The 21452-nt window shown below is 37.7% G+C and overlaps 1 protein-coding gene across 1 annotated transcript; it reads left to right on the top strand.

Annotated features, from left to right (window-relative positions):
- Positions 1 to 2966: 2966 nt before the first annotated feature.
- Positions 2967 to 20907, top strand: LOC307061553 (protein LEG1 homolog; the record flags this gene model as incomplete). The annotated part of the gene is made up of 6 exons (XM_079716735.1): positions 2967 to 3084; positions 3426 to 3610; positions 8442 to 8542; positions 10045 to 10283; positions 18289 to 18401; positions 20734 to 20907. 6 exons carry the CDS (start codon positions 2967 to 2969, stop codon positions 20905 to 20907), a joined length of 930 nt encoding a protein of 309 aa, XP_079572861.1.
- Positions 20908 to 21452: the final 545 nt, after the last annotated feature.

Raw genomic sequence — 21452 nt, 5'->3', positions numbered from 1 at the left:
GCAGGTTTTATGCAATGCTGAGCCTGGTCTTCACCAACAAGCATATGAACCAGCTAATATAAGTCAGATAAACCAGTTTGGTAAGTTTGAATGACAATATTAAATTCCTTAGCAAATCTGTGAGGATCTTCAGTTATTTGGGGAAAATCTTTGACAATGACTTGCAGTTCAAATTTAGTGCAGGGAATATAAGAAATGGAGGGTTTGCTCTCTGGATCCTCAGAAGGCTTAATTTTAAAGGGACAGATTCTGACAAGTTCAGAGGAAAAGGGAATGGGGAGAATTTCAGAGAAAGGGGAAGTTAGGTGACAGAGTTAGCATGGGGGAATTGAGGGTATAGAGGAGGTGTGGGAGGTGTAGAAGGAAAGGGGATGATGGCATGAGAGGTGGAGTCTGGACAGGGAGAGCTGGGGAAAGAGACAGGTGGTGCTGAAGGAGGAGCCAAGGGAGAAGAGCATGAGGCTTTGGGAGACATTTTATCTTTTTTGAATTGTTTGTCTCAGTTCATCTTAAAATCTTAATTTGCAGAGATACAATTTTAGACTCCCAATAATATTGGAAAGCCTCAAAATACCAATGGAAATAAGCATTTCACTCAGTTCTGGAAATTTTTAAGCTATTGTAGTCCAATTTGGTTTTAAGAAAATTGTATGGAGATTTCAAAAATTCCCCATAATGGCCATGGATATTTTTAATTGTTGTTTGGCCAGGTTGATCCATTTAGTTGCAAATGTGCATGAGGAAGGACCACTGTTTTTAAATATAAAATTGGCTGGAGTCCGGGAGGAGGGCAGAGGGCACTCTCAAAATTCTTAGGTAACTGGGATCCCATTTCTCAGAGGTTTTTCTTTAGAGTGAAAGTGAGGTAGGCGGTAGATGGGCCCCAGGGCTGAGCAGCTGGGATTTGTCAAGTGGAGTAAATCAGAGCTTTGTTTTCCCTGACACTCCAAGGACAAAATTAGTGGCAGAGGCTGAGCCCTGCTGGAGTAAAGAGATAAGACGACCACATCTATCACTCCTGAGGTCAAGGAAACCTCCCCAACTGCACATGTACAGGAAGGCTCCTTGGGGGGTCAGAAAGGGAGGGAGCACCATCCCATAGTAGGTGTTTTAAAGCCTCCCATAAGCCTCCGCTGGAATCCATCTTGGCAAAAAGACGTGTGCACATATTGGATAGGGCCCTAAGATAGGTCAGATATGAGAAAAGAAATGAGATAATTGGACAGAGGAGAACAAAAACTCAGAAGAACTGCCCCTGTATAAATGATTTGACTTTCTCTTTACTGTACTCCTCCTCATTAAGGAGGATACCCACACCATTTCTCTCCAGGTGTGTATTCCTGTTTTGCTTCTGTCTAAATAAACTCTTTCTCTGTGTGCTTTCCCACATGTTGTGCTGTGTCTCTATTAATAAACTTTGTACCTGTTTTTGCAGTTTTTGCCTCCTTGAAATATTCTTGCTTTCAAATGGGGGCAAGAGCCAGGGCAACTTTGCTTCTAGCCTCTAGCCCCTGGTGGTCTAGCAGATAGGATTCCTGGTTTTCATCCAGGCTACTCAGGTTCACTTCCTGGGCAGGGAACTAAGATCTTGTTTCAAAACCACTAACTGCTGCCTCTCTGAGATCAAAGAACAATTTTCAAACAGCTTGAACAGCTTACAGCTCAAACAACTTGCAAGCCTAATACCAGCCAATGTTAAAAAACTGCTTGGTCTCAGAGAAACCAGGCCAAAAGTCTTTTCAGCCAATTTCCAGAAAATAACCCCTTCCAAAGGAATATGTCAAAGGCTAAAAAACCAACACGATTTCAGTGAAGCAAGGGATTCTTTCCCCTGTCCCAAAAGAATGGGTCTAAGGCTTTTCAGTTGAAACAGTCTAATCTCAAAATCAGACCAAAATGCCAAACAGGTACTTGCATATAGAACAAGGACTTAACCAGAAAGACGACACTTAAAATAGATCCCAAATAAAGTCTACAGAGCATCAAATACAAAGAGAGCATGAGTTCAGATCTAGGAGAAAGTCATACCTTCAAGCTCCAGGGTCACTGAGAAAGCAGTGAGTGATAATGGGGTCAGTTGTGTGTACCACACCTGTTTGCTCACAAGCCCAGAGCCTTTGAGGATCTTCTCTGGTCCCTGCGTGGACCGCCAAAATGTTGACCAAATAAACAAATAAATAGACAGCCAAATATTTCTCTATGGAATATGGGTTTTTCCAGGATCAGCAGAGAATTGCAGTTCAGGGTCTGCAACCATGCAAAACAACATGCAAGTGCCCGCATGGCAAGGGAAGGAGCACACTTTTATAGAACAAAAAGGAAGTTGGGAGGGCTATAGTAAGCAAAGAGTCCATGGCTTTTCATTGGCTGAATCCTTGTGAGGAAAGAAAAGGAGTTTTTCTTCTTCCTGTTGGGATCTGCTATCATTGCAAGGTGTGAGAGCTCTCCATTCTGGTCTCCCAAATTTTAATTTAATTTAATCTAATTTAATTTAATTTGGGTTTCTGTTGGTTTTTTTAATAAATAAATTTATTTATTTATTTTTGGCTGTGTTGGGTATTTGTTGCTGCGCACGGGCTTTTCTCTAGTCGCAGCAAGCAGGGGCTACTCTTCGTTGCGGTGCGCGGGCTTCTCATTGCAGTGGCTTCTCTTGCTGTGGAGCACGGGCTCTAGGCACGCAGACTTCAGTAGTTGTGGCTCGCGGGCTCTAGAGTGCAGGCTCAGTAGTTGTGGCGCATGAGCTTAGTTGCTCGGCGGCATGTGGGATCTTCCTGGACCAGGGCTCGAACCCATGTCCCCTGCATTGGCAGGCAGATCCTCAACCACTGCACCACCAGGGAAGCCCTGGGTTTCTGTTTATTAATTTTTTTACAACAGTGATGGGAAGGCTGACACAATTCTTTAAAAGAAAAATATTTTGTGCATTTCTGTAAACCTAATGTATCTAGTATATCTACAGCTTAAAAATGAGCCTTGTAAACCCAGCCCTTGATCCTTTCTCTTTAGCTGATCCCACCCAAAGGGCAGACTGTGGCCATGAATCTGGGGATCATCTATGTATCTCTGTGGACGGTTGGTGGGCTGGTGAGTTTAAGGTAACAATCAAAACTCAAATTGATGACCTTTCCTCAAAGAATTCAATCTAGCATCCCAATTATAGAAACGAAAATAGAAATGAGAACTACTGCTTTTACAAAAAAAAAAAAAAGAAAAATCTCTTTGACCCAAATATTGTGAATGTTTTGACATGAGGTTTTAGATAGTATTTTAAAAATTAGTAGTTAATTTATCCAATTATGAAAATATCAATTAGAGAAAACTAGTAACCTCAAAACTTGCTTTAAATACATAGGACAAAAGTAGGACAAATTACATAGGGCAAATTACAAAATTTGTAATACATTAATAACTTTTTGTTTATACAGACCTTAATTATTATCTCTCTGCAATACCCTTCCTTGCTGTGGTTGATTCTGGCATAATGGGAATATCATCATACAATGTCACCTTTCTGCCACCATCCAAGGATCAGATGAATTTTTGTTATAATGTTTCTAGCTGTTATTCATCCTTTCCAGATACAATGAAAAAATGGAATAAATTTTACCAGGTTTTGGCAGGGTTTTTTTTTAGGGTTTTAAGTAATACTCTTCGAGAGTAGCCAGGTAAATTTTGAATAATATTTAATGTAAGATTTTTTATGCATTGAACAGTATGTTCCTAAGGAATAAAGTTCTAGTATCTAAATCTTTATTAGGATGACAACAATATTAATATGAGATTACTGCATGGCATCCTATCTCATTAGCACCCACATTAATATTAAGACTGCCTTATTCATTCTTTTCACACCAAATAAATTATATTCAAAACCTGTAGAAATTATGTCTTCATAGTGCATGTTCATCACATTTTCAGGTCAAGTGAGCAGTAAACTCTATAAATACTACTAGGGAATAAATTGAGGTGAATTTGATCAGCTTATTTCAACTCACTTTATAAACCATCACCTGCACTGACTAAAATGATAATCTGACAATCAGAATCAAATGTTGATGTCCAAAGTGAAGTGTCACAGGTGAGAGAGTAAACAACGAAAGATCAGTTTTCCCTTTAGAGAACTTGTTCATTATGCTGCATAAGATTAGGTGAAAATACTCTTATACCTCCTCCCATTTTTGACTTTTAAAACTTTGTGGAAAGTTCATTGCATGGCAAGAGAAAAACAAATAAGTGAAATACTACAGTATAAAATTCTGAGCATTTCAAAATCATACGGTTGAGAGCGAGAGCGTGCGAGAGCGAGAGGAGAGCGCGCGAGAGTGAGAGCGAGAGCGCGCGAGAGCGAGAGCGAGAGAGCGCGAGAGCCAGAGCCAGAGCGAGAGCCAGAGCCACAGCGAGAGCCAGAGCGAGAGCGAGAGCCAAACACACCAGAATTTCATCTACACGTGGAACAACTCCTACAGAACACCTACTGAACGCTGGTAGAAGACCTCAGACCCCCCAAAAGGTAAGAAACTTCCCTCACGTACCAGGGTAGGGGAAAAGAAAAAAGAATAAGCGGAGACAAAAGGATAGGGATGGGACCTGCACCAGTGGGAGGGAGCTGTGAAGGAGGAAAGGTTTCCACACACTAGGAAGCCCCTTCGCGGGTGGAGACTGCGGGTGGCGGAGGGGGAAAGCTTCGGAGTAGCGGAGGAGAGCACAGCAACAGGGGTGTGGAGGGCAAAGCGGAGAGATTCCCGCACAGAGGATCGGTGCCGACCGGCACTCACCAGCCCGAGAGGCTTGTCTTCTCGGCCGCCGGGGCGGGCGGGGCTGGGAGCTGAGGCTCGGGCTTCGGTCAGAGCGCAGGGAGAGGACAGGACTGACGGCGTGAACACAGCCTGAAGGGGTTAGTGCACCACGGCTAGCCAGGAGGGAGTCCGGGAAAAAGCCTGGAGCTGCGGAAGAGGCAAGAGACTTTTTCTTCCCTCTTTGTTTCCTGGTGCGCAAGGAGAGGGCATTAAGAGCGCTGTTTAAAGGAGCTCCTGAGACGGGCGCGAGCCACGGCTAAAAGCGCGGACCCCAGAGACGGGCGTGGGACGCTGGGGCTGCTGCTGCCGCCGCCAAGAAGCCTGTGTGCGAGCGCAGGTCACTGTCCACACCCCCTTTCTGGGGAGCCTGTGCAGCCCGCCACTGCTGGGGTCCCGGGATTCAGGGACGGCTTCCCCGGGAGAGCGCACGGCGTGCCTCAGGCTGGTGCAACGTCACGCCGCCCTCTGCCGCCGCAGGCTCGCACTGCACTCCATACCCCTCCCTCCCCTCCGGCCTGAGTGAGCCAAAGTCCCCGAATCAGCTGCTCCTTTAACCCCGTCCTGTCTGAGCGAAGAGCAGACGCTCTCTGGCGTTCTACACACAGAGGCGAGGCCAAACCCAAAGCTGAGACCCGGGAGCTGTGAGAATAACGAAGAGAAAGGGACATCTCTCCCAGCAGTCTCAGAAGCAGCGGATTAAAGCTCCACAATCAACTTGATGTACCCTGCATCTGTGCAATACATGAATAGACAACGAATCATCCCAAATTGAGGAGCCGTGTGGATGAAAGGCTCTTGGTGCTGCAGGCAGGAGTCAGTGCTTTGCCTATGAGGTGGGAGAGCCAACTTCAGGACACTCGTCCACAAGAGACCTCCCAGCTCCACATAATATCAAACGGCGAAAATCTCCCAGAGATCTCCATCTCAACATCAGCACCCAGCTTCACTCAACAACCAGCAAGCTACAGTGCTGGACACCCTATGCCAAACAACTAGCAAGACAGGAACACAACCCCACCCATTAGCAGAGAGGCTTCCTGAAATCATAATAAGGCCACAGACACCCCAAAACACACCACCAGACGTGGACCTGTCCACCAGAAAGACAAGATCCAGCCTCATCCACCACAACACAGGCACTAGTCCACTCCACCAGGAAGCCTACACAACCTACTGAACCAACCTTAGCCACTGGGGACAGACACCAAAAACAACGGGAACTATGAACCTGCAGCCTGCAAAAAGGAGACCCCAAACACAGTAAGATAAGCAAAATGAGAAGACAGAAAAACACACAGCAGGTGAAGGAGCAAGATAAAAACCCACCAGACCTAACAAATGAAGAGGAAATAGGCAGTCTACCTGAAAAAGAATTCAGAATAATGATAGTAAAGATGATCCAAAATCTTGGAAATAGAATAGACAAAATGCAAGAAACAGTTAACAAGGACCTAGAAGAGCTAAAGATGAATCAAGCAACGATGAGCAACACAATAAATGAAATTAAAAATACTCTAGATGGGATAAACAGCAGAATAACTGAGGCAGAAGAACGGATAAGTGACGTGGAAGATAAAATAGTGGAAATAACTCCTGCAGAGCAGAATAAAGAAAAAAGAATGAAAAGAACTGAGGACAGTCTCAGAGACCTCTGGAACAACATTAAACACACCAACATTCGAATTATAGGGGTTCCAGAAGAAGAAGAGAAAAAGAAAGGGACTGAGAAAATATTTGAAGAGATTATAGTTGAAAACTTCCCTAATATGGGAAAGGAAATAGTTAATCAAGTCCAGGAGGCACAGAGAGTCCCATACAAAATAAATCCAAAGAGAAATACGCCAAGACACATATTAATCAAACTGTCAAAAATTAAACACAAAGAAAACATATTAAAAGCAGCAAGAGAAAAACAACAAATAACACACAAGGGAATCCCCATCAGGGTAACAGCTGGTCTTTCAGCAGAAACTCTACAAGCCAGAAGGGACTGGCAGGACATATTTAAAGTGATGAAGGAGAAAAACCTGCAACCAAGATTACTCTACCCAGCAAGGATCTCATTCAGATTTGATGGAGAAATTAAAACCTTTACAGACAAGCAAAAGCTGAGAGAGTTCAGCACCACCAAACCAGCTTTACAACAAATGCTGAAGGAACTTCTCTAGGCAAGAAACACAACAGAAGGAAAATACTTACAAAAACGAACCCAAAACAATTAAGAAAATGGGAATAGGAACATACGTATCGATAATTACCTTAAATGTAAATGGAGTAAATGCTCCCAACAAAAGACACAGATTGGCTGAATGGATACAAAAACAAGACCCATATATATGCTATCTACAAGAGATTCACTTCAGACCTAGAGATACATACAGACGGAAAGTAAGGGGATGGAAAAAGGTATTCCATGCAAATGGAAATCAAAAGAAAGCTGGAGTAGCAATTCTCATATCAGACAAAATAGACTTTAAAATAAAGACTATTAGAAGAGACAAAGAAGGACACTACATAATGATCAAGGGATCGATCCAAGAAGAAGATATAACAATTGTAAATATTTATGCACCCAACACAGGAGCACCTCAATACATAAGGCAAATACTTACAGCCATAAAAGGGGAAATCAACGGTAACACATTCATAGTAGGGGACTTTAACACCCCACTTTCACCAATGGACAGATCATCCTAAATGAAAATAAATAAGGAAACAGAAGCTTTAAATGATACATTAAACAAGATGGACTTAATTGATATTTATAGGACATTCCATCCAGAAACAACAGAATACACATTTTTCTCAAGTGCTCATGGAACATTCTCCAGGATAGATCATATCTTGGGTCACAAATCAAGCCTTGGTAAATTTAAGAAAGTTGAAATTGTATCAAGTATCTTTTCCAACCACAATGCTAGGAGACTAGATATCAATTACAGGAAAAGATCTGTAAAAATACAAACACATGGAGGCTAAACAATACACTACTTAATAACGAAGTGATCACTGAAGAAATCAAAGAAGAAATAAAAAATACCTAGAAATAAATGACAATGGAGACAGGATGACCCAAAACCTATGGGATGCAGCAAAAGCAGTTCTAAGAGGGAAGTTTATAGCAATACAATCCCACCTTAAGAAACAGGAAACCTCTCGAGTAAACAGCCTGACCTTGCACCTAAAGCAATGAGGGAAAGAAGAACAAAAAACCCCCAAAGTTAGCAAAAGGAAAGAAATCATAAAAATCAGATCAGAAATAAATGAAAAAGAAATGAAGGAAGCGATAGCAAAGATCAATAAAAGTAAAAGCTGGTTCTTTGAGAAGATAAACAAAATTGATAAACCATTAGCCAGACTCAGCAAGAAAAAAAGGGAGAAGACTCAAATCAATAGAATTAGAAATGAAAAAGGAAAATCATATGGTTTATTTCTTTCAAATGGATTCAGTAATAATAGTAATCAATATAGCTAATATTAAGCTTTTTGGGGAGAATTAAGCATTAAGTCTTTTATACTTTAACTCTTAAATGTTCTCCCCTCATTTAGAATATTGAAAAATTATATTTATAAATAGAATTGATTTTCAGAAAGAGAGATTGTTATAAGTGCCTAAATATTAATAACATTTTCCTTCTTGGATAGCAGGTAAAGTCATATTCTAGTAACTTTGATGACCTCTTGAAGTACTTATGGGTTACACATGTCTCATCCTTGAAGGTTGCTCATCAAAAATTTCACAATAGATAAGAATGGATCTAAAGTTATCTTTTTAATCTTATACTATCTATCTTACACTATCTTTTTCACTGAAATCTTTTTCAATTTACCTATATGTCAACCATCGGGAAGTATTATGATAAAGATAAAACTGATAAGAAAACATTTTACTGGATAAAACTTGAAAGTATTTTATAAGTAAGTATATTTCCAGACCAGATGATACAAATAATACAGATATAACATTATTCATTACAAATTAAAAATTAAAATTTCTTTGTCAATAAGAAGAGAAAATTGGTGCAACCGCTATAGAAAACAGTATGGAGAGTCCTCAAAATATTAAAAATAGAACTACCATATGATCCAGCAATTTCACTTCTGGGTATTTTTCTGAAAAAAAAAAGTGAAAGCACTAATTTGAAAAAAATATATGCACACCTCATGTTCATTGCAGCATTATTTACACTAGCCAAGACATGGAAACAACCTAAGTGTCCACCGACAGATGAATGGATAAAGAAAATGTGGTATATATACACGATGGGATATTATTCAGCCATAAAGAAGAAGGACATTTTGCCACTTGCAACAACATGGATGGACTTTGAGGGCATTACTCTAAATGAAATAAGTCAGACAGAGAAAGACAAATACTGTGTGACCTCACTTATATGTAGAATCTTAAAAACAAAACAAAACAAAAACAAAACCCCCAAAAAACAAAAACCAAGCTCGTAGACACAAAGAACAGATTGGTGGTTGCCAGAGGCGGGAGGTAGGTGAAATGAGGGAAAGGGGTCAAAATGTACAAATTTCTAGTTATAAAATAAATGTCATGAAGACATAATGTACAGCATGTTGACTATAGTTAATGGCACTGTATTGTGTATATGAAAGTTTCTAAGAGAGTGGATATTAAAAGTTCTCATCACAAGAAAAACTGTAACTGTGTAGGGTGACTAATGTTAACTAGACTTGTGGTGATCATCTTGCAGTATACACAAGTATCAAATCATTATGTTGTACACCTGAAAAAAAGAGAAAAATTGTCTGTCTAGTATATATCATTAGGAAAAAATATCAAACTACCTGAAAATCAGGAAAAATTCTCCATATGTTATTTCATTTTTCAGTGGTTACCTGAAATGAAAATCATGTGTTCTTAAAGAGATATCCAAATCCAGCAGAAATTGCTAATCCTCTTTGATTTATATCTTTACATTTTGAAACAATGAGAGTTGGTCACATTCCAGAGTTTATTCAAGTAGAGCATGTTTTAAGAAAAAGGCAAAACATTTGACTAAAAGTCCATATTTTCTGTGATGATAATTTCTAGATTTAAATTCTAAGAACATCTCTTCAAAGCTTCCAATCTAGGGGCTAAATCAATACCACATTTTTACAGTCTGTAATCTAAAAATTAGAATAATGTAGTTTTGAAGAACTTATCTGTTTTATAAGTTCAGTTGGCAGAGTTCTGAGTAGACTAATTCTAAATGCATACTCCCCCTCACTTGTCTATTAGGTTACAACATTGCTGTAAACAAGAAGCAGAGTTTGAAAGCAGCAGGGCTTTGTTTGTGGATTATTTAGCTCCACCCCTCTTCTCTTCAGCTTTGATTAGAACATATTGTCTCCAGAAGGGCCTGCCAACACAAATGCTTGTTAGTGGGGATAAAGCCCCCTTCATCAGTGACTCTACAGGCTTTCAGAACACAGTCCTGCTTTGTCTAAATTTTCTCCACAAAGTGTATAAGTATACAGGTAGGTGACACAGAGACTTTATTTTTTTGTAAATTCTATATGTTGTGTTGACTTCATAGGTAATGAAATATCACTAGAATCATAATTATGAATCATTACAACAGATCGTCTAAAGAAAGAAATTTTGACTTCCTGTACGTATCTGTTTCAAAGTTTTCACAATAACCTTTGTGGGCTTTTTTTTTTTTTTAATTTATTTTTGTCTGTGTTGGGTCTTCGTTGTTGCGTGCAGGCTTTCTCTAGTTGTGGCGAGCAGGGGCTACTCTTCGTTTTGGTGCACAGGCTTCTCAGTGCGTTGGCTTCTCTTGTTGTGTAGCATGGGCTCTAGGCACATGGGCTTCAGTAGTTACAGCACGCGGGCTCAGTAGTTGCAGTGCACAGGCTCTAGGGCATGCGAACTTCAGTAGTTGTGGCACATGGGCTCAGTAGTTGTGGTGCACAGGCTTAGTTGCTCCATGGCATGTAGTATCTTCCTGGACCAGGGATCGAACCTGGGTCCCCTGCATTGGCAAGCGGATTCTTAACCACTGAGCCACCAGGGGAGTCCTCTTTGTGGGCTTATGATGGATTTCATTTAATGGGACATATTATAGGCCCTCCCTTACTTAGCATGTCCTCTCTTCTGGGGTCTTTGCACAAAAACAGCAGGTCAGTACCACCACATTTTAGTTTGACAAGGAGATAAGAGAAATCTCTATTTCTTTCTTGGATAAGTTTTGCTATTTTATTTTATTTTGTTTTAAAATGAAAAACATAATAAATATAATAATGATACTTGCCATGAAATAATTTTGTTATGTGAACTTTCTTCAGCCAGTTCTACAGATTATAGACATAAATAAAAAAATATGACCCCCTAAATTTCTGGTTTTGGAGGAGGTATATTTCTCCAAAATTTCCAAATCCTAAACTTACTAATAGTGGAAAACAGAAGAAATCACATAATGGTAAATTTGAAAATTACTGTATCATTCAATTTCCCAGATACTATTTACCATTTACCCTTGTTCTATTAAGGAAAAAAATATATATATATATGTGTGTGTGTGTGTGTGTGTGTATATATATATATATATATATATATATATATATATATATGCACATATATCTAATTTCTATTCCCTAAAGCCAAATTCAGAAATAAGATATGAGTCAAAATAAAAATGAATGCATTGTAAATTTAAAATTGTGTATGCGTTACTTAGGGTAACAACGATATTTGAATAAATAAACTTTGAAGTATAATGGCAAAACTCAATAGGATTCTATTTCTCCCTCACATAATGATTCAGGATGTTTACTCAATTGAAAGGAGGCTTTCTTCCATGGTAATTCAGGGACTTAGGATCCTTCAATCTGTGGCTCGGTCAATCTTTACAGCTTCACCATTGTATGCTCAGTACAAAAATCAAAGGAATTAGAGACCTTAAAGAGAGACCCTCTTTTAAAGGCCTAGGACTAGAAGAGACAAGCATAACTTTATCTCACATACCTTTGGTAAAAATACAGCCCCACTGGATGGAGGATGGGAGGGACTTGGGAAAGTTCATTCTTGTCTGAGCCCCACTGATAGGGGAATCACAAAATCTGTTGAATTGCCGGTCATCTTTGCCACATTGTCAGACACAGAAAGTAAAATCTAGGTCAAGATGATTTAACAAACTTGAACTTCCCAGTATGTAAAGAATGAGGGATTAGATGAATGGTTAGAGTTTATTTCATTTAAAAATTATAATATTTCTAAATTTTTGTAAGCTCTACTTTTACTAAAATTAGCTTTGGATTTGTTAAGAAGTTTTGAATTCACTGTAGGCTACAATAAAAAAGAAAAAGATGCAGAAAAGAAACAGTAAATTGGAACACAGTTAAACAAGTTACCTAGCTTCCTCACTTCCTCTAGTAATTGCATGTTCCCACTGATGCTCAGAATTCAGAAACTGTGCTGAAAACCTTGGCAGATATTTTTAGTTAATTCAAGTATAGACAAAATAATAATAAATAGAATATCATTAATCAAAATATTTTTAAAGTTGAACATGTCTGGTTCATAGTTAACATATATTAAACTTTTTAACATAATATTCAACTACATTTTTGATATAAAAAATTTTAAGATTTTTCTTTACACTAGCAACTGCACTAAATTTTCTTGTATTTTAGCCTTTATGCCATGATATTTTTGTGACTTCAAGTCTCCATTACTTTGGCATTAAAAAAAATATTTATTTACCTTAACCAAACTTGGGAAAAGTCATGCAAGGGAAAGTTTAGTCTGCAGATTATACCACTTGCTTGTGTGGCTGCCCTGCCTCACTCTTAATGTGGAAAAATATGGGGAAAAGAGTGATTCCTGACTCCTGAGACTTTGATGTGTAAGTTCTAACCAATTCTAGTCAAGGACCTCCTGTAGAAGAATTAGGGGTAGGGCAAAAGTCCAGGTATGTTAATGGAAGGAAATAACTACTCATAAAGTAAAGTAATGGGAAATAAATATGATTTTCCCAACAGAGAACTAATAGAAGAAAAAAGGGCAATAGGCCAAGCTCAAGGCTTCTGTATCCTCTTTCTTGTTCATTAACTGATCAATCCATTCTGACATATTTGGTCTACCCAAAATTCACAACCGTTACTACTTTTTTCTATTTCCTAATAACATTTCATTTTATGACTATTATTTTCCTTATTTTTAAAATATATTCAATATATGTCTGTTATTTAAAATTCAAACACTACAGAAAGTTATTAAATGCAAATAAAACTTACCTTCTCCATCATCATCACTTAACCTCCATACCATGATTTCTTGCCTGATATATATACTTACATATATTTAAGTTTTGGGCCCACTTCTACAAAAATAGTTATATGAACTAGTGAATACAAATAAATGAATAAATTATTTGATAAAAACTCTGTATTTGCATAAAAGAGATTGTATGGCACTGTTCTATGCTATATATTTTTAACTAATCATGTATATTTTAGATATTAGCAAGTCAACAAATATTAACAGACATCATTCTCTTTAAATAATACACAACTTTCCACTGAATGGATTTATATTCTTTCCAATTTTAAGCAATGCAAAGTGACATTTGATGTCTACTTTCCTTAATTTAATTTGTTGGAATGGTGACAGATTAAATTACTGGGAATGAATTTATGATCAGGTATTGCCAAATGCCAATGAAAGAGTGTGGTATAGATTATGTTCTTACCAAAATAAAGACAAAAACAAAAAAAAAAACCCACACAAACTGTTTATTAAGGTTCATATTTCTGCATAGACACCAAAAATGATTATTAGCAAACCTTAAAATTTGCAATAGTCTAATATGCAAAAAATATCACTTCACTTTTTTATGGATCTTATTCTTTTAATCACTGCTGTATCCACTATTCTCTTCAGTTACTTATGTATCATAAATTTGAATATGAAGGCATAACATAATTTTAAAGAGCAAAACATGTTTTATTTTAAAATGTATGAAAACATGCTAATTTTATACTAATTGAAATTGAAATGAATTTTGTTAAATTGAATTTTGTTTGAAATAATTTCATCTTTTGGGATCAAAGTTAAAATTTTACCTACAACTTTTAAATGTCTTTAAATTTTCTAGGAAAACTGTCTCTCATTATATGGAAAATTTTAATGAAGTTAAAAGTTACAAGAAAACTGTTTCTAGAGATTTTGGAATTCATTCTTCATTGTTTTAACTAAATGCTCCTGGAAATTTATAATAAAATAAAAATCCACAATGATAAATTTTCAAGGAACAGTGTTCTCCAATAATAACTAAAATGTTAACTGTCCAGTATAGATTCAGTTGAATAACTGGCAAATGCTGATAAGTTAATAAATGTAATAAAATGCTGATTAGACTTTTGGGATATTATCCTACTTAAATTAATTTCATGAAATTTAGAGGAATAGATTTTCATGGACAGAAGTCAAGAGGCAGAATATTTTAAATGAAAATCTGAATAGTGAATTTGAATTTCTAAAGTGCTTAAAAATGAACTATTGGCTTAGAATGTATTACCTGATTTAGCAATGTTCCCTCTGAAAAATTTTTAAAATTATGTTCATATTTTTTTAGTTCATATTTTATGGGATACTTCATTTTTATGGAATACTTCAGGGTCACAGAGGACAATATTTCTCTCCTTTAAGAAGAGATAATACACAAGAAGGTGGCTCTGCCTACTGCTAGTCCTCTTGGTGACTTTCTTTCCAAAGCTTTTATGAAGCCTGCTTACACAAGATTACATAGGACTCCATCCACAGGCACAGTATACCCACTAGCAAACTATTTGGAAAAATAAAATAAATAAATTGAGCTTGGTGAAATAACATTGGCATTAACATCAGAAAGACTAGAGTTTGTAGCTAAGCTCTTGCCATTTTCCAATTGGTGTCAGCTAGTTGAACCTAGAGCAAGTAATCAAATTTCCCTGTACCTCAATATTCCTGTTGAAAAAATTAAGATTATAGACATAAAGAAGATTAATGAAGAGTCTACAAGATTTTCGTTATAAAGGTTGACTAATTCAATAACCAGATGGTAGTGAGCATTCAGTATAATACATACAACACAGTAATTGTGGCACAGAGTACACACGTTTGATGAACAAGACACTTAATTATATCAAAAATCAATTATTACTATAATACAAACTCCAGGAATCTAGAACCATGAAATATACCCATAGTGGACTCCAGCAACTCTACCATTCATAGAAATCTTCATTTGCTAATATTTTAAACCATTTGTATTAGTTTCATTCTGCTGCTGTAACAAATTATCACAAACTTGGAGGCTTTAAAACAACACAAATTGCATTGCAGCGCTGGAGATCACAAGTCTGAAATTGGTTTCTCTGGACAAAAATCAAGATCTTAACAGGACTGAGTTTATTCTGGAAGGTATAGGGGAGAATCACCTCTCTTTTTTGCAGTTTCTGGAAGGTGTCCTCATTCCTTTGTTCATGGCCTCTTCTTGCATCCTCAAAGCCGGTACCATGCATCTTCAAACCTCTCTCTGATTCTGACCTTCCTGTGTTCGTTTTTTTACTTATAAGGACCATTATGATCAGAATGAATTCACCCAAATAATCCAGGGTAGTCTCTCATCTCAGGATCCTAATTTAACCACATCTGCAAATCTCTTTCACCATCTAAGTCAACATATTCGTGTATTCTTGGATATCTTTTCAGAACCATTATTTCTGCTACCACAGCATTCATAAGATTATCTCTGTATTATATGTATTCAAGGATAGATATGAGAATATGGCACAGTTGCAGTGCAATAAACACATGATAAGTTTCATCATCACAAAGTAATATACTATGTTTTTACTACTGATGGCTTTAATACAATAGGAACTGTTCTATTTCATATCAGAAATGGTGGTTGGTAGTATCTTGATTAGTAATTATATTACAAATTTAAAATTAGAGTAATTTAGTTTCGTGGAGTGAAATAGCTAGAGTAAATTAAGGAAAAAAGCTGGAGGATTTCTGTGGAGTACAAGAATGCTACTGCATTGAAACAGTGGGATGAAAGAGCAAACGATTGTCATTGGATATCAGAACTAACAGCTAAAAAAATCATCAGATACCAAGTAAAGTACTTTCTATATTTCTTGAGCTTTAGGAGAGCTCATTTCCCTTTATCACTGTGCATTGTAGTTTTTCTTCCCTTGCTATATATAAACTGGCTTCCTTTACTCTATTTGCACATGACCCATTATTTCTGCCCAAAGCTCGTTACAGGCTCACAGCCCATAACTAACTGACCTATCCTTGTCCAAACACAAATTGCCTAGAGATAAATTTTGTTTGGTGAAATGTACCCTCTGTATTGGTTTTCCTGTTTTGCACTCGGGCTACAATGAGCTGTGAACAAAGACTAATACAGTAACAGAGTAAAAATAATTGGCAATTGATCCATTTTATGAAGAGAATGAGTGGGCTGTGTTCAGAAAGGAACATATGAACTGAACATTTAATATACAAACTATACGCAGATGCCCACCCTCACCTGAGGTTCAGATCAAATAATGAAAAACTGAAGTGATTTATTGGTTCAGATAAATTATTTTTTAAACTTCACAATAATGATTAAGTTTATGGGATATATATATATGTAGTCTAAAAAATTTATAAAAGTTAACTCCAAAAATGCTTTCCATGTTTTTAGTGTTCTCATATTTACACTATAGCTTCAGGAAATAAAACTTAAGTAGAAAATTTTAGAGACTAGAATTCTTACCATATGACTCTCTTAATTATCTTGTCTTTTGTTTTGTTTGTTTGTTTTTTGTTTTTGCGGTATGCGGGCCTCTCACTGTTGTGGCCTTTCCTGTTGCGGAGCACAGGCTCCGGACGCGCAGGCTCAGCGGCCATGGCTCACGGGCCCAGCCGCTCCGCGGTATGCGGGATCTTCCCGGACCAGGGCACGAACCTGTGTCCCCTGCATCGGCAGGTGGACTCTCAACCACTGCGCCACCAGGGAAGCCCTATCTTGTCTTTTTATATTACATTTATCTTTATCGCTATCTTCTGTTTACACCATGTAATTGGGTCTTGATTTTTTTTATCCAGAGAAAAAGCAATCATAATTCTGCCAACTAATGAATGTTGCTTGCCACCCGGTTCTATAAGAATTGAGTCATTAGCCACTGCAGTCACTGACCTACAATACAACCTAGAAAGAATTCAGGGTGCAGATCAAGAACAAGGCACTCTGTGCTCTGGGAAAACTGGAAGAACAGGCCTTCAGATAGTTAAACATTTTCAGGAGAAGATTTTATAAACCCAGGTTCTCACATCTTCCCATACTTAGAAAAGCACTTAAATCATTAACTGAGATATCTGTCTCCCATGATGAGCAGTAACCTCTACCAAAATGTGTGCTTGATTGCAGGTACCCCTTCACCAAAATCACATATATACTGGCCTCCCCACCTCTCTCTTCAAAGAAGTTCCTCAGAGTTATTTGAGAGGTTGTCTCCTGGGCTATAATCCTCGGTATGTCCCCAAATAAAACTGAACTCACAGCTCTCATGCGGTGCATTTTTATTTCAGGTGACAGCCCTTAACTTTTATGATTAGGCCATTTGTATTTAACATAATTTTAAATCTTTGGATTAAATCTACCAACCACAAAGAGGCATGTTTCTTTGTAATCACATTTACCTCTTCTTGCCTTTTTTGCAGAGTACTTTTTATGATATCATTTTATCTCTACTATTTGCTTACTTCATATCACTTTAGAAGTACAAATTATTTAAAATAATAAATCGGTTATTCTTAGGATTACACCATACAACCATAATTAATTAGTCTATCATCAAGTAATATTGTGTTACCTCATGTGTGGTACTAGAATATTCTCATTTTGTTTTCTTCTTTGTGCTATGGTCATAATTTTACTTTTACATATGATACAAACAAATTGCTATCATTTTTCTTTAAATGTCAATTGTCTTTTAGAGAAATTACTAATCATGCAAAATTTATATTTGCTTTTTTTTAAAATCATATCTAGCAGTCTTCATTATTTTTTTAGCTTCTGTCTGGTATCAAATTTCTTGTGTCTGAAGAACATCCTTTAATATCTTTTTAATGCAGTCCTGCAGGTAATGAATTCTCTGTTTTGTTGTTGATAGTAGTATTATTCACGGTCGTGGTGATGGTGGCATTTATTTTCACTTTGTTTTACTGAAAATGTCTTTATTTCTTTCATCTATTTTTTTTGGCACACAGATTTCAATCTATAGTAATCTATATAGTTTCTGAAGAGATGTCTGTTGGAATCTTTATTCTTCTGCATGTAATTTGTCTCTCTGGTGTCCTTTAATATGTTCTCTTTATCTTCGGATTCCATCAGTTTAAATATGATGCATCTAGGTGTGTGTTGGGAAGATACTTATCCTCCTTTGTTCACCAAAGAAAACATAATTCTCAACTTTTAGGTTGTGCATTTTTTTTCAGCCGACATTGAGCACTTAAATTTTAAAAGGTTCATCAGTAATGTCTTGCTAAGAAAGAGATATTTCAGCAAAGATGTGAAGGAGGAGAGGGAAGGAGCCTTGAGGATATCTGGAGTAAGGCTACTCCAGGCAAAGAGGAAGAGCAACCACAAAGTTTGAAAGTTGGGAGTAGGCCTGGTGTGCTTTTGGAAGAGCAGAAAGGCCATTAAACAAGGAGAAAAGAAGTAGGAGATATAATCAGAGTGATAATGGGTTTGGGAGGCCAACGTTTAGGACTCAGGTATATAAGGGCAGATTATGTAGGCTCTTGTAGTTCACCATAAGGACTTTCTTTTTTTAACTTGGAAGGAAATGGAGAATATAGAGAAGGCTTCTGAGCAGAGGAGTGACCAAACTTGCTTCTCAGTTGAGACTGTACTGTAGAGGTAATGTGAAATCAGTAAGGAGGCTATTGTGATCATCCAGAGGACATATGGTGTTATCTTGGACCATAATAGAAATGGTAATAAGTGATTGTATTCTGGATATACTTTGAGTATAGTGCCAATGATTTGTCAATGGATTGAGTATGAGGTATGAAAGGAAGAAAGATGTTATAAATGACTCCAAATTTGTCCCCTTTCTTTCCCTTCCCTTCCCTAACTTTCCTGAATAATTCACACAAAATCTAATAGGTAAACAGGGCAAGATAGGAGTTGGGGATAGAAGGGGAGTCATGGTGACCCAGCATGGAGATCCAGAGTCCAAGAAAGGTGAAAAAGGTGCACTCACAAAGTGGAGGCCCAGGTGTAGGAAAACAGAATTTAAACCCGGCTAGAGGGAATTCCCTGGTGGTCCAGTTGTTAAGACTCCGCTCTCCCAATGCAGGGGGCCAGGGTTCCATCCCTCATCTGGGAACTAGATCCCGCATGCCACAACTAAAAGCCTGCATGCTGCAGCTAAAGACCTGGCACAGCCAAAAAAACCCAGAAAAATTACCATTAAAAAAAAAAAGAGGGCTTCCTTGGTGGCGCAGTGGTTGAGAGTCTGCCTGCTAATGCAGGGGACGTGGGTTCGAGCCCTGGTCTGGGAGGATCCCGCGTGCCGCGGAGCGGCTGGGCCCGTGGGCCACAACTACTGAGCCTGCGCATCTGGAGCCTGTGCTCCGCGGCGGGAGGGGCCGCGACAGTGGGAGGCCCGCGCACCGCGATGAAGAGTGGACCCTGCTTGCCACAACTAGAGAAAGCTCTCGCACAGAAACGAAGACCCAACACAGCAAAAATAAATAAATTAATTAATAAAAAAAAAAAGGACTAGTCTGCCAAAGAATGATTGAAGTTTAAAAAAAAAAAAGAAAGAAAGAAAGAAACGGCTAGAAAGACATTCCCTGAGAGGAAAGACCCAGCCTAGGGAGCCAGAGCCCTAACAATATGCAGAGGGATTCACTGATAGAGGCTATATAGAATGGGACACTGGAGCCCAAATAGGGTGAGGAGGGCATCCATACAGAAGAGAGGTTGTGGCATAGATGAAAGATTGACTTATGTACAGAAAAATTAAATAAATGCATATTTAAAAGTAATGGAAGACAAACGTTTTTTCACTGTTAGAGAGTTACAAACATGAAAAGTGTGAAAACTAAAATAACCCCTGTGCTGTTGGATTAGAATTGGAGGCATTGGTGTGAACTCAGGATTTTCAATATAAATAGATTAAAAGCAGGTAGGTAGGTAAGTAGGCAGATAGGTGGATAGATAGACAGATAGATAGATAGATATAGAGGTGAATATATTTTATTATATATTTTAATAGTCCATTATTCTAGTATTCGCTAGTGGAAGTCCCTTTTGACATATATATCCATTTATTTTTAAACACTTCATTGCTTTCTGGAATTACAAGGTATTTCAAGCTCATCTTTTCCTTTACCTGCCTCAACCCTAGAATCAACCATTTCTCAAAGACATCCTTCTTTGTTTATTGGAAAATGGTGTTTTGAAGTCAGGATCTGAGTGGTTGATATGTTCATTATTTTGGGGATATCCAAGCTCACAGACCCTCTCCTTAGACACATATGCCTACTTTTTACTTCATTCATAATAGCAACTATTTGTTTCCCAGAAAGAAGACTGTCTGTCTTACTAGACTGTCTGTTGCAAACCTTGAAATACGGTTCATTTTATATTACAGTTGAGAACAAATGACTATTTTCTGCAATATATTTATTCCGATTTTTTTAAATTTTAAAGTTATTGTCAACCTCAGCACTGCAAAGCTGGTTTTTTGAAAATTAACTGAAATTATCATTAAACATGTGCTGTTTTCTTACTGGCCCCATAAAACATGTAAATGTGTGATTATAAATATATTTTCTATTTATGATACTTTAAAAAAATTTACATTAAGCAAAATAAAATTTCCTAGGTTATTAATAGAGTGAACTATGAATAATGACGAAATTTTCTAGATCATCACGTGGACTAAGAATGCTGCCTGCCGTATCAGTAAACAAAGGATGTCACAGCCATCAGTGATTGTAGCCAACCTGATGGTGAGCCCTGAGGGAACTCGGGATGGAAACAAGGAATGCCTGCAATCTAGCAGTCATCAGACTGCAGCCACCCCCAACAGTGCAGCTTGACGAAACTCAGGATGAGAAAACACAGGACACTGGCCCCAGATAGCTGAGGTGTATGTACACCAAAGTAATGATTTCAGTGAGCTCAGACTCTTGCATCTTCCCACACTTAAAAAAGCACTAAATTCCTTAACTTGAGATATCTGGTTTTAATTAACAACAATCTTTTGACGTTCCAACTACCTGCCCTTTGTTGTAAGAACTCCTATATATCCTGGCTCCCCCATTGCCTCCTCAGAACAGTTTTCTCAACATTATCTGAGATGCTGTCTCCCAGGCTTGAAGTCCTAAGAATGTCTGCCGAATAAAACATACCTCTCAACTTTTAGATTATGAATTTTTTTTCAGTCGACTATCACTAGATCATAGTATATAATCTATTAAATATAGTATATTCCCTTTTTTTGCTATTCTTTGTTATCTACCCTCCTTACCTACCCTACAGTTTTTCTTGGTCTGCCTTTTTGCTTGCTGAGATGGAGTCAAAGCCTGTGTTCCTGGGGCACTGGAATTTGTTGATTTTTCAATTTTTACTGGGAGTTATTTTG

This window comes from Hyperoodon ampullatus, assembly GCF_949752795.1.
Source record: "Hyperoodon ampullatus genome assembly, chromosome: 12".
In the NCBI taxonomy this organism is placed as follows: domain Eukaryota; kingdom Metazoa; phylum Chordata; class Mammalia; order Artiodactyla; family Ziphiidae; genus Hyperoodon; species Hyperoodon ampullatus.
The sequence above is the reverse complement of the archived record's forward strand: the minus strand, read 5'-3'. Positions and strand labels throughout refer to the sequence as shown.